The sequence below is a fragment of the Argiope bruennichi genome, chromosome 8, assembly GCF_947563725.1.
Source record: "Argiope bruennichi chromosome 8, qqArgBrue1.1, whole genome shotgun sequence".
Lineage (NCBI taxonomy): Eukaryota > Metazoa > Arthropoda > Arachnida > Araneae > Araneidae > Argiope > Argiope bruennichi.
The window spans coordinates 109,912,488-109,927,840 of NC_079158.1; the positions used below are offsets into that span (position 1 = coordinate 109,912,488).

At 26.2% G+C, this 15,353-nt stretch overlaps 1 protein-coding gene across 1 annotated transcript; it reads right to left on the reverse strand.

The window, feature by feature from the left end:
- Nucleotides 1-1,534: 1,534 nt before the first annotated feature.
- Nucleotides 1,535-15,068, reverse strand: LOC129980877 (ataxin-3-like). Its single transcript, XM_056091326.1, has 7 exons — nt 14,876-15,068; nt 13,426-13,590; nt 11,244-11,380; nt 9,549-9,703; nt 8,118-8,360; nt 7,516-7,608; nt 1,535-4,863 (listed from the first exon to the last, which is right to left on the reverse strand). Exons 1-7 carry the CDS (start codon nt 14,897-14,899, stop codon nt 4,805-4,807), a joined length of 876 nt encoding a protein of 291 aa, XP_055947301.1. The 5' UTR covers nt 14,900-15,068; the 3' UTR covers nt 1,535-4,804.
- Between the last annotated feature and the right edge of the window lie 285 nt (nt 15,069-15,353).

Below are 15,353 nucleotides of genomic sequence, written 5' to 3' on the forward strand. Positions count from 1 at the left end.
AAAATTTTTATGTGTATAATATTTGCATATAAAAGCAATGAAGCATAATCAAAACTAAAGAAATTTAAATAATATATTCGTATACATATTTTTTAAAATCCTTTAAAAATTTGTTTTCCTGTTCAGATTAAGAACTGCTCTGATGTTTAAAGAAAGACTTTATGTTGAGCATATATAATATTCTTGCTATGGATTAAGGAAGAATATTTTTCAAAATTCAGAACTTGGCAATCTATAAACAAAAATAAATAAATAAACAGAAATTTTAAAAGTGAACTGGACTTGACTGCCTTGTTTTTTAGCTAATTTAAATAGATTGCCAGTATAAAAATTCATTAATTGAATATACTATACTAGCCACTTTTGGCAATCGGCTTGTTCACCCAGATTAAATGATTAATATGGAATGCATTTTTAAAAAATTTAGTTCATATAACACAATTTAAAAATAAGAATTTAATTTAATCAATCTGCAACAAATTATAAAGTACACAAATAAAAGTGCCTATACTATGAAATAAAAGCAGAAGTGGAAATCTTATTTTGGAATTAATGTCCAAAAATGAATTTTTTATCTCGATTCCAATACTGGCAAAAGTACGATTGAATATTTTGATGGATAAGTTTGAGTTTAATACCATTAAAAATTAAGCATGAAGAATTTATTAAAAGTAAAGAAAAACTGTACAAAAATAAAATTGATATCATTAAAGTGACAATTTTTTTAACTTTATTATAAAGCACAAATCTTTTTCTGAAATTAATAGTTTTGGAAGATATTGTTATTTATTTCCATAGGAAGTCATAGCGAGTTTCCGCCTAGTGATTGTTGAGCTAATTTTCATCCTCAATTAAACTTTCTATTTAATGCATATTTCTTTAACATCTTCTGACTGAATAAAGTGTTTGACATTGCAAGCAGAATTTACAATATAATGATTGTATTTAGTTTGCGAATTGTTGAACTGTGTACCTGTAAAAACACTAAATAATGTAGTCTGAAACATTCATATAATGAAACTTTTATATTTGAATGTTGCCATTTCATAATAAATAATTTGAATGATTTCTGTGCTACATCATTTAACGTTATATATATATAGAGAGAGAGATGCTAATATTATAATATTACTAAATACTATATTGAGATTCAAAGAGAAATGAAAACACGATGTAATTCTAAATAAGACAATATTTGGACATTTTTTCTGCAATAATTCTTAGCAATTATTATCATGTTCTCAAATCTGCACCTCAAATATTACCTTATATGTCAATAGTAAATATCTAACAAATGCTTTTCTGGGTGTTTAGAATTTCCTCTTACTGTCAGTATATCTATAAATATGGTTAAGGGCGTGATTTTAATTTTGATCTATTAAAGGCTAAATTATTATTTTTGATTATTTTATTAAATAATTAATATTAACATATATGTTTCAAGTAATATGTTGAAGGATTTTCTGCCCTAAAATGTAGTCACTTAAAAGCAGTTTCTTTTAATTGTTCAATTAATGTAAAAAACAAAAACAAATAGTGCATATATACAGAATTTATTTTAAACTTCATAGAAAATAGTGATAGTGAAATAAACAATAGATTAATCAATTATATACAAATATGAGAATAGTACAATGAAGCATTTTCATTTAGAAGTACATAAAATCTCTTAAGTCAAATACTGATAACATAATGAAGTTATTTCGAAGTATTTAGTTTATAAATTATTGTGATCACTGTATTATGATGGGTTAAAAATGGAAGACTAATGTCTTTTGCATAGTACATCTCGCTACTGTTGGTTGCAAAACATTGCAAATTAAAGACACAAAAATGTCACACAAAGTAAAATGAGAAGAACGTGACATTAGAGTCAATATAATTTCTAATGCACATTGCTATCTTAATGAAGAAGTACCAGTTTAAAGAATATATTAAATAATAACAGATTCATGGAATGGAAATAAAAAATCTAAGTTAATACTGGAGGAAAGCAAAATTAACCATATTTTAATAAATGCTCCAGTCAAATAATTTCAAAGATGGAGAACTATACACACAAAACAAGTTGTTCTGAGTACATATTAAAAAATCAGAAATGTAATTCAAATGCTAGTTATATGAATATATATAAGTCTATACTTTGTTATCTATATACACGAAGTTCATCTATCACAGTTTAAATGGATAGATTAAAAAAAAAACTGACCCTTTCTTAGTTTATTAGAGGATTTTCAACCATTGCTAACTGAATTTTTACAAGCAATCTGAAGGAAGAAACAGGCCTCAACAAACTGAGACCGATACAATGTGTTATATCATCCATTGTATGCTCAAAGATAGCTGCAAAATGTAAAAAAAAAAAAAAAAAAAAAAAAAAATCGTAATGTACTGATGTAAAGAACTGATTTAAAAGTTCAGATTAAAAACAATACGAAAAAAGTTTATTTCTGCTTAAAAACATTTTTTTATAGTTTAGTATAGTTTTCCCCCTTCATTAAACAGCCCATTTATTTGATTAATGGCACATTATAACAAGATAAAAAAATTAACGAGATAAAAAAACATACATAAAGATATCTTTTCACCTGCTTTGTAATTTAGAATACCGATTTAAATAAGTAAAATTTCTTTTTCTAAATATACATAAAAATATCCTTTTTGAAACTATACAGAATTATAAAGAAGCACTGAAACTTATTTTCAATAGCAGTTTCATTTCTTAAAACAATTTCGAACTATAATATCACCCATACTTAAATTTCTTATAATGCATGCAACTTTGTTTATGCTTTTTCATATTTTTAAAGCAAAAATTTACATAAAGGGGATCTGATTGAATAATTTATTACATTAATTAAAAGTAATGGTTCATTTTGTAATTATTATTATTTGGGAAATAATAATAAAAAAGACATTTAATTCTATTCTTTATACTTTATGTATGTAAGGAGCACTTTCCAGGTGTAATAACTGCATTTGAAGGGGCCACAGCTTAATTTGATAGATTGCTATATCAAATAACAATGAAATAGAATTTAATGACTATTTAAGCATGTACTAACATAAAATCAGAAATAATGTCTGAAACTAAGTTTCTCAATTTTTCACTAATTTAGGGGTGGAATTGAAATAAATTGTAGTTGAATCTCATACATAACATGACCTTATAAATGACATTATTAACAAGAATTTAAGCAAATTAAAAAGAAGCAATGTTTATAAAATAAATCTGATTAAAAAAATATGTATGACTTTGTAAATAAATGTTAGTGTGAAACAAGATTTAATGTTTAAAACCCTATATGACATTTTAAATAAAACAATAGTAAGCAGATAATATTTGTTTCATATACATCAAAATAACAAATTTGCAAGTAATCATGAAATTTGAAATGTACATAATACAAAACTATTCCATATTGTTCAACCTACATAAGTAATGCTTGTAGCATATTCTATTTGCTACCTAATTTTTTTTCCATCAATATTATCTTCTCAGGTAAACATTTTATTTTTCATGTGCAATATAAAACCTTAAAATAAACTAATAACCAAAATTAAATAAATCAAATAATTAATAAATTGAAAAGTAGAAGTACATTTAAAAGTAAAATTACAAAAGATATAGTATTAATCGCAACAAATTAATCAAATAATGTTATTCCATACTTGATTTCCACACAAAGCAGAATTTAGCAGCATTTTAAAAAACACATTGTGGTACCTTCATTATAGAAATAGCAAAATACAAATGAATTGATTATGTTGAGACAATAAACATACATCAAGTTATGGCCACTATTAGAAAAATCACAGAATTTTATGTATCTCTTAAAAAAATAAATTCCAACAAAGAAGTTACATCTTATGTATTAATTGGCTATATCTACTTCTTGCATAGAAATAAGCATTTATACTACATTTTTAAGCCAGGGCTATAATATAATTAATCTGTTAATTCAATGTAGTATAAATGGCAAAAAATATGGTTCCCATAAGCATAAAATACTACAATATTAATATCTTTTATTTGACGATCTCTTCGCATATACTTACTTTAAGTACCATTGGATAAAGGCAGTTAAATAGCTGTCTAAATTTAATTTATTAAGAAGTTCATTTTCCAGAAAAAAAATCCTCTTTTTTGAAGATAAAATGTATTTTTTACTTTTATTCACTACAATAATGCACATGGTTATAAGTGTATAGAATTTATGTAAAACATGAATATTTTGTAATCTAAATTATTATATAACAGTTATAAAATTGTGAAATACAAAAAAGCGAATGCGTGAATAAATTCTTACAACCACAAATATGAAACATATTGAATAACATTTATAAAAAAGTTAATTAAACAGCATAATTTTATTTTTTTTCCCACTATACAATAAATTGAAAATGCATTCATACAACAATTTATGTTGACATACAACAGAGAGGTAAAAATTTATTTTTTAATAAAAATAAACAATAGTAATTTATATCTGACATATAAGTTTAGCACCAAGATCCCAAATATAATTTTTTAAAACAACTAACTTTGTCAAATCTTGTTAAAAGGGTAAAACAAATATGTCACATATCATAATTTTTTTAATATAACTTCTTTGAATATATAAATAAATAACAATTCACCGGTTAGTAAATGAGAATTTTAACAAAAAAGTATATATATTTATATATGAATTCTAGTCATTTATATTTATGAAATAAAACTGAAAAAACTACGAAATAAGCAAAAGCCTGATTTGAGAAAATACTTCCATTGCTCTTATTATAAAGAAGAAATTATTTTCTATCATGAAGTTTCCATTGACATTTTAATAGCTGCTTCCAGCATTTCTTGTTCACTCATTTCTGGAAAAGAGTACACCATTAAGATTATGAAATTAGAAACATCTGAGAATAAAATAACATGATATAAACTACAAAAGAGTGCTAAAAAAACTTTACAATAATTTATTCAAAATTTGTAAGCATGCGTGGAAGAGCAAGAAAATAATTATGTATGGATTATATTTTATTAATATTCATTAAAAATTGAATGAAAAAAGTTATTTAAAATATTTTGTGAAATAACTTTTTTTTTTATATTATCAGAAGTTAAAGTACTGGATGTTTTATGTATAACAAGCACTTCTCATTTTTGATCATCTACCATATGTGAATAGAAAATAACTTAAAATTGAATTCCAAAACAGTGTTGAAATTCAAATGACAGTGTAGTTGATTTTGACCCTTTGAATATATATATATATATATATATATATATATATATTAAAACTATACAATGGAACTCTTTCTTGGTCAACTACCATGCACTCCTATGGCCACTAGGTTTTGAAATCTATTGTAAACTAAAGTGATGCATATATAATTTTTAACAAATTGCAAGAGACCAACACTTTTCTTATATATGTACATGCTGGCACTGGCAGAATTTTTATATTTTTAAGGAATCAATTAATTTTACAAAATGTAGAAGAAAATCAAGAAATATATTGTGATAATGCTTTTAGTTCAGATTTTTCTATACACAGATATGACATATCTTTCAATTTGATTTTTTAATCTCACGATTTAATGCAGTACAATTAAGCAAAAGTTTCTGTCTTAAAAAATGTTTGTAACACAGGTACCCAAGTTTTTATGAATAACAGAAAAAGTGCACATGCTACATTTTTTAGTACCAGAATTTATTAGTGTTAGCACTTTTTCTGTGTTAATCACATGTTTTGTCAATATTTTGGAAATGATACAAGGTTTCTTTTATGTCAAACTCAGGAGAGATATTAAATAATATAACATCAGATATAGAAATGAGAGATTAAAATTTATTAAGAACCAGTTTATACAGCTGCTCTTATTAAATAAATCTAATAAAAGTTTATACTCTGTCAAGCAACAAGATAGAGCATTACAGAAAAGGGGAGTGTGTTGTACTGTTAACTGGTTGTATCTTTGATCACTTCCATTTATGCTGCCCTTGGATGACAGCATGTGAAAGTTTTTGTGTTTAATACACAGATTAACTTCCAATTATCTAATCATTAATACAAAGATAACTTCTGATTATTCAAATTATTTCCATTTTTAAAAAAATGGATACTTTAATGAATAAAAATATTTATCTGATTTCACTGCTAGAAAGTATTACAAGTATAACATTTTGCCTCATAGGATATTTTTGATACAATTCCAAAAAGATATTAATGTATGCATGCTAAAGACAGAATCCGATTCTATATAAACCCTGATTTTCAAACCAAACATGAGTTACAGAGATTTAAATGTATACAGTTTGTCATATTATACCACTGACTATCATGTTATGTTCCTTTGATCAAGTCAGAGGTACGTACTTCTCATTTAGTAGAAATTAGGGACACTTCATTCAAGATCACTTTCTCAAGCAGTGAGGAAGATGATAATTTGTATGAACCATTTCTATGCGACCTTTAGTCTTATAGTCTATTTAGAGTCCCTCATAAATTTTCTCTATTCCTTTCTCTGTGGACTGAATGAACACTTTTGAAAGAAAAATTAGTAAAAATATTTCTGATTTGTAAGTATACTTCAATCGATAATTTGACACACAATATTCCTGAATATCTTAATTTTAAGTGGTTTAGTTTTTAGATTTATTGTCTATAATTCTTTTCTTATAAGTTAATTTTTTATATTTTAGATTGTTTTTTTTAATTCAGATTTTTATAGATGATTTTTCTTTAATTATTTAAGCACTTTATCCATCATATTCAACTAAGTTCTGAAATCCAGAACTGTCACTTTTTGACAAGGATGTATTTTTATCATATGTGTAGACCAAATGCAAATTAACACTGACAGTATTTAAAAGCTATATGTATAAACCTTATAATAAAAAGATAACCCTAAGACCACCCTCTGTTGCTTTACAAAAATAAGCATAGAGAAAATAAATTTGAAATTATAAAATTTAATGAAGATTTTTCTCATACATTAAGTAATAATACAATGGATATATTTTAAAAAGAATAAGCTTTTAAAAAACTATAAACTCTTTTAAATAATATATTTTTAGTGAATGAAATTCATTTTCTCATTTATGTAGGTCAAGCGTACAGCAACCCTTGATGAAAGACATAACAATATGTTGTACCTTTGTCCATTGTAAAAAGTTTTAAAAAATAATAAAAAAAAAATGTTAAAATTGAACAACTGGTTTTTTTAAAAATGTTATAAATGCAAAACTAAGTAGAGTTAAGATCAGCATATGAATGAATTTACATACAAAGTCAATAAAAAGTTAATATTTAAAATCAGTCAAAGGTTCAACACACCTTCCTATATTTATTCTTACTGTACACTGTCTACAGTCTACATTTAATGGCTTATAATAAGTTAGAGTAAAAATATGTGTGATAATAAAAAAGGGAGGAAATTAAAAACTCCCACAAAATTAGAAAAAAGGAAGATACAAAACAGCAGAAGCTCTAGCAACAAGAGATGAATAAACAAAGCACTAACCTCGCTCAGGCGTTACTGGAGTTTGTTGTTCATATTGATAATTAGCTGCATTTCCTGATGAACGATTTCTAGTGCTGGAAGCAGACTGAAATTCTGACAGAAAGAAATGATTATCAGAAAAAAATATCACAAAAATGTGATTTCATACATAATTAAAAATTTTAAAAAGTGAACTGACACCATAGAAATCAAGGAGAAAGTTAAATGTGAAATTACATGACAGTATATTTGGGATATGATTATTATTTTAAATTGAAATTTATAATCAGCTTCCAGGATCAATTATATTCTACAAAATAATAAGCCTCTGTATCTCTTTTTAACAAGGCTATTCTCTAATGTAAAATAACTATATTTCCCTACACTAATTATGATTCTTATCTTTGAGAATACAATTTAAAATTTTATTTTTGAGCAATTATCTTATTTAGTTACTATATCTCTTCAATTTTTATGAATGACCTACCTTTTATAAGCATCCTGGTGCAAATATGCTGAGGTGGAGGATTACAATTGAAATTCATGAATAGTAAAGGCTGTTCTTTTCTGAAATTAGCAATGGCTGAAATTAGCCCAATATTTTACTAAAATATTTTCCTTACCACTCAAGCTCATAGATAACGCTGCTTGCAGGCAATCATCTTCCATTTGAATTGATTCAGCTAAAGTTTGAGTAAGTGCATCATTTAAGGCTTTGTCTTCATCTTCTTCTTGACTAACACCATAAGGAGCTTTCAACTCACTTATGAGACATGGCTTTTCTCGTTGCACTGCAGGAGTGACACGAAGCAATGCATCTGCTGTACATTCTGGAAGTTTGCCATCAACAATGAATATAGCGTATCCTGCAATTTAATAAGTACTTCTGGAATTTCGTCATACAAAGTAATAAAAAAGGAATTTATTGTTGAATATCAAATATTATAAACTTTCTTTCAACTCACCACCAAATACATATATAATGTTATGTAATTATACAATATATATATATATATATATATATATATGTGTGTGTGTGTGTGTGTGTGTGTAAACATATTTTGGTGGTTGTGAGGCCAAACAGAAGAAATTTTTAATTTTGCCTTATTCCATCACGGAAGGCATTTTACGTACAAGAAGCAATGATAAAATTGACATCTGTTTATATTGCGATACAAGTACATAAGAGACCAAAATTTTACTGTTCAGTGATTTTACTATGAGATTTTGATAGGGATTTTTTTTTGGCACATGTAGATTTAGGATAGGGAATCTTAGGTATTTTTTAAAAAATGTTGTAAGCATTAAGGATTTTTATCCCTTCATTTGAAACGTGAGAATTAATTAGGATTTAAATTTGATTGAAAGATATCAAAACACACACACACAATACAATTATATACACATTGTTTATTTTTAAATATATGCATTAGGTGACAAGTTCCAATAAATTTTTCTAATCAGGGCAGGCATACTGACATGATAACATTGGAAACAAAAGTGCAAAAGTGATATCAAATATTAAAAAATAAACGAAAGAAGACACAATTACAATTGGGTTTACTATAAACTCAATATTACAAAATATGTTCAAATTGTACAAGAGCTCAAACTACAGCTAGTGCGCAGCATCAATAACTTTTTATGTAAATACACAAAACACAAAAGGTATTTGATACCAATTCCATGTAGGCCTATGGTCATTTGAGGATCTTTTAAAATACAGAATAAGCATACAGTTAAATGCTTTAAGAAATTAATACATGCCTGCCATCTTTGCTGAACAATTTCAATCTACTTTTGTTGTATCATTAATAAGAATAATGATGACATGCTTCTCCTTTCACTTTTTATCAAATAGAATTTCCTAAACACAGAAGTAACCAGTTTAATATGTTCCTATGTATAACTTAGTAGTTCTAACTTAAAACTTTGGACAAGCTCCTTCAAATTACACAACATATACAGAATTTATTTCAAAAATACAATTTTCATTGCTAAAGATTCAAAAATATTTACATTAAAGTGAAAATATAAAGTTGCCATCTACTTACCTCCATCTTGCAGTTGTGCAAGAAACAAGGCTAGATAGGTATCTGATATCAATTCAGGGCCCACTAATAAAGAATTGAGATTGAACCACTGATTTCCTATTTTTCGAATAGTTAACCAATGATCTCTGAAATTACATATGTATGCACTCTGCAGTCTGAAAAAATAAATCATAAACATAATCAAAAGTGAAATATGCTTCCAAATAAATAATTTTTATTCTTAGATTAAGGACTCTATTCTAAACTCTAAAATCTCATCTAAAAGAAATGGTTTACTCTTATTCATACGATGGTTTCCATTGATTATGGATGAACCGACAGAACAGGGCATGGGGAAATTAATTAAGTGATTAGAACACAGATTAGTTTAACAGGGAAAGTAAAATCCTTCCTGTTTACAATTAAAAAACAACAACACTAACTTATAAAAATTTTTAATATGTTGCTAATACAGTATTCTTACCAGAAATAGGCTGAAGTAAATGAATGGCTTCATAAATTGAATAAAATAAATATCATATGCATTTTTTTAAAAAAAATAGGGAATGGAGTTAAGGACAAAATTTTAAAAGAGATAAATTTTAATAAAAATAATTGTAAATACAAAATTATTAAGTTCAAAAGCTTATTTTCTCCATAAAAAAGTTTTCAAAATACCTTTAATGAAAATGATAATATAATGCATATGATACGACACAGATGGCTACTTATTTATTTATAACTTCACAATCTGAACTATCAAATAATAATAGACAACATATAAGAAGAAAGTCTTTTTCAAAAATATTGCATTACAGATGGCAACTATTTTTAAGAGAATACCAAAATCTTACACAAACTAAAACAATGATTTCAATCTAATTAAAGTAAGATAGAAATATGGCAGATAATACATGTACATATTAAATAAAATATAAATGTTTTGCCAAAGGCACAATCAGATGTACATCATTTTAAACTGATTCCTGGAGTGATTTACGTTAAACAGGTATTTCTTACCATTCGATATCATAATTTTGTTATATCTAAGGGAAAATCGCACGCATGTGTGTGTGTTTGGGGGGGGGGGACTGTGATTAACCAAATTTAGTTTTACATTAGTAAATAAAAATATCATTTAAATATATATATATATTAGCTAATATAACACAAATACAGGTAATAAATAATGCAACAAACCACAGTAGATAAATAAGACAAAAATAACTTAAAATCAAAGATATTATCTAAAAATTATCATAAATATGTCGAGAGGAAATAAATAAATTCTGAATTTCAAACAGAAATTATATAAAATTTTATAAAGATGAAACTTTTTAATTATTTCAAATATTATTGAGGGAGCTAATGGGATGTAATAGAAGAGAGGAGAGTGTGGTGTTTTGCTGAAGGGTAAACATTCACCTGCTGGAATGGCATAAAAGTTAAAAGAGGATGATACCCCAGGTTTTCTTTTTGAAATTTGACCATGAATTACAAGGTATTGTATTATAGAAGGTATGCCTCAAAATAAAAACAGACAGCTTCTAAAAAGGCTATTAATATAACTCAAACTACAGAAATAATGAAATGATGATGGGAGGAATAATCTTTACACACATTGTCATTTAGTAAAATACTGTCTAATAATGAGCATGAAATTCAATCTATAAATGATGTTTTATAATAATAAAAACTCATGATAGATATACTTACGTAGGATCATTCCTTGCAGCTTCTGCAAGAGGATTTTGGCTATTATATGGAACTAGGTCAAGATTCCACACTTTAAGTGCAGATGCTATCACTTGCACAGAAAAGTAGCCACTGTCATCCACATTACCAGAAGGTTGCTATTAAAAGTTAAGGACAAAGAACAATTAAAATTAAGTACTTCACAAGTAAAAATCTTATGATTTCAAATCCTTTCAGATAGATACATTTATAGAACTGTTATGTACTCATAAATACTGAAAATTTTATTGCAAGAGTTGCTGAGATTTCTGAAATGCGAAAAATTAGCATTTTCATCAAGTAAAAGCATGAATAACTTGGGTATCTTGCCAGAAGGAAAATCTTCATTTTATTCGTTTTTAAAAAAAGTTGATTTAGCCACATTCATTTTTAATGGGTTATAAAAACCTTTTTTTTAATAAAATTTTTATTTAATTCATTTTAAGACAAGAATAGTGGCTTTTTTTCTATAGAATCAAGCAAAAATATATTTATGGGAAATAACAAACAATTATAAATATATTTCAAGATTTTATAAAAACCAATCTGTTAAATAAATAATTATAATATTTTTTTTTTTTTTTTTGAAATTGCACATTGGAGGACATACAGGACATTGATCAATAAACAAAATAATTTTTTTCTTTTCTATTTTCATAGACTTATTTAAAGACATTATAAAATTTGTAGGTCATTAAAAATCTTTGCTGCATATTTTGTCAGTAAAGCCTAAACACTTCATTGCTGCTCTTCCTATAAAAAATTACTTCAATCTGTCAGTTCCATGAGAATTAACTTCAGTCCTCATTTCGTTCCCCACCACCACCAAAAATTTCTATAGCAATGTATTTGATGCTTCTAAACAATCTGATAACATCAGTGTTATAAATGTTGAATGCCCTTCAATCAGGCTAAGCAACATTCCTTATCAATCTTTTTCTACATTTCTATTTACATCCACCTTTTCTCTGCACTTTGGAGAAATTTCTCTACAGTTTCTTTTGGAATACATGGTATCTTTTTTCAAATGATTGATATAACTACTGAATGTAGAAAAGTTTCATATTATGCTTTTGGGGAAGCTGAAGAGACTTTTTTGTGATCAGAGGCTCACTAATGGCTATTTTCTTCATACAAGATTCAAGAATAAAAAGAGGAGTACATGTCATATTTTCGATGATATGTCACTACATTTTGCAGACACTTTTTCAATTTCTGCTTCATTTCATTTCATTAATTTTGTAGTCCAACATTTTCATCAAATTTGCATAAAATATAAAACTTTTTACTTAATGAAGTAGTTTCTATTTCTGACAATCTTCCTCGCATTACCATGTTTTAAAAATAAAATGTTCGGCAAAATTGAGTGTTCAATACATCTCACCTTTCTGTGTTGTGGAATGGGATAAGATAAAGTATTTTTTATCCTATTTATGTGAAACCCACATGACAGATTACCTCATTATTCATAAGTTCAGGGCAAAATATATAGTCATTTGAAAAGTAATTCAATAATTTTCTAATCCAAACTAATAAAAAATTTTTGGGGAGCTTTTGGAATAATTTATAAATTTAGGATTCATTGCTCATTAATTAGAGGGTCTTGTCTTCACTTTAATCAAAGAAAAGAAAAAATTGTCTACATTGTGAAATTGGTAAACAAGGGTTCATTGAATCAAACATTCATATTGAACACATATAATTTAGAACATTGAACATACATACAATTTAGAATATAAAATGCACTGAAAATTTAAATTTAAAAAAGAGTTTCTTCAAAATATGGTTCTTATTTTCTATAGAGAATAAAATTGAATAAACATTTAGATAAAACACCTTTCTGTGCTCAGCAATTCCAGCTGGAATTTAACACAAACATACAATTTTTATGTATGAATTGCAACCAAATTTCATACAGGAGCCTCTTTTTGTTTTGAGTCAAAATATTTTCAAACACATGGCAAGACATAAATTATTTAAAAAGTAAAAATATATATAGATTTATTTTTTCAGAATAAGGGAAATTCAAAAGTCTAACAAAGCTTCAGAGTATATATTTTAAAGAATTATATTTTTAAAATTTATGATTAGTATATAAGACAATTAAAATTAATATTATGGAGTACATAGATAAAATACTTTAATAAAAAATATTACAATTTACTTGTATAAATTTTCTGTAATCCTCAGATTGCACTCCGCCTTCAGCCATTTGGGATCGTTCTTCTTCATCTATTTGCCTGGCCAAGGTTGCTAATTCAACAGCAGTAAAGTAAGGAGCCTGAAGAAGGGCATTTAAGCAGTGTTGAGCACATAATGATCCTTCTTGCTGCAAATAAGATTACATCAAATAAATGCAGAATTAGTTTTCTTTGTAATGAATTTATACTATAGATAATGCTCTGATTTTCCACATAACAACTGCTGTGTAAACATATATGTTATTTTCTGATTCAAATAAAGAGAATAAAAGAAGGGGAAAAGATAGACAGTAAAATTGGGATATTTGAGTCTTTAATAGCCACTTAGCAATTAGAATTAGGATGCCTCAGACACCAATCTTGGGGGCAAGGACAATCAATACACAGGGACAATTTTAAACATAAACAAAATCTAAGTGCATATGACAAAATCATGTACAAGATTAAATTTAAACTTGCTAAAACAATAATGACAAATATGGCCAAAAAATTTCGTTTATGTTCCAGACATTCACACATCTACACTTATGAAATAAAATAATCCTTTATAAAATTTGAAACTACAGATAATTGCTAAAGGGTAATTTACATTTAGTCACTACATTAGTCACTATTCATTAAAGTGAGAACGACTACGATACCAAAAATACAGTTTGAAGAAAAAAAACTAATATACATCATATTTGATCCCCCTTATGTCATACTTTTTAATAAAGCTATTTTTTTAAAATAAAAATTATTATTTTTTTTCCAAGTGAAAAATAAATTAAGATTTTATTTATCCAGCTCTGATTAATTGTTTAGCCTTACCTGTTTGCACTGCTTTAATATGGAAAAAAAAAGAGAAAAAAAAAGCTGATTATCATTTATTTCTAGCGAGATAGAAGATATCCAAGCAATAAATAACAAATAAAAAAGTAAACCTTTAAGCTTAAAATTATATATTTTTTGAAAGTTAAAACTGTATATAAAAAATAGTCATTTTATATCACATACATTATAAATTGAAAAGATACAGTTGAAGTACAAAAAAATCTAGGAAGGAAAACTTAAATAACTAAAATGAAGAATTACAAAACTTTTTCGCCAGAACTATGAGAGATAGCTGAATGAATATTATGATATTAAATAAAATTCTAAAAATTCCAAGTAAAAATAAACACAATTTAGAACGTTTTTAAATATTCACCAAAGTTTTTTTTGCTTCTTCGGAGATTGAAGTGTATATAAAAAAATTAAGTTTTAATAAGTCATCAAAGATTTACAAATTACTGTTATAAATGATCAATTTATCTGTTATTTAAAACATAACTTAGATCGCATATGAAGTTATAATGCAGGAATTAAGAAAATTTAGTTAAATCGGAACATATGAATATAATTAATCCCAATAGTAAAATTTTATATAAATACCTTTTCGTGAAAAATTGCTTCCATTGTAACATTAGATTTAGAAACTGATACACTAACTCTTCTAAGAACATCGGAAAAAAAGTACCGAGATTTCAAACAAATTTAGAAAGATATAAATAGTTCCAATGAGTCTTCAGAATTTGCAGAAATAAGGATTTCACCGTTTCCGTTTACTATTATTGTGATGCCACTTTGAGGCACGAAATTTTTTTTCGTACAGATCCATTGCTAGTTTAAAAACAAAACGCAAAAATCAAAAATCCCAACTTATTTATTTCAATTTTTGACAATTTTCATTCATAATTATCGTAATTAAAAAACTTTACAGAATTCGAAGTAACAACATTTCACTCATGATTTTTTCTCCACAACAATGTAGCGTTACACGTAAAACAATAGTTTATTCAAAACTAAAATGCAACCTGAGGGGGGGGGGAGACTCATCCAGCTTTATGAAAAAAGATATATGAAATGAAAA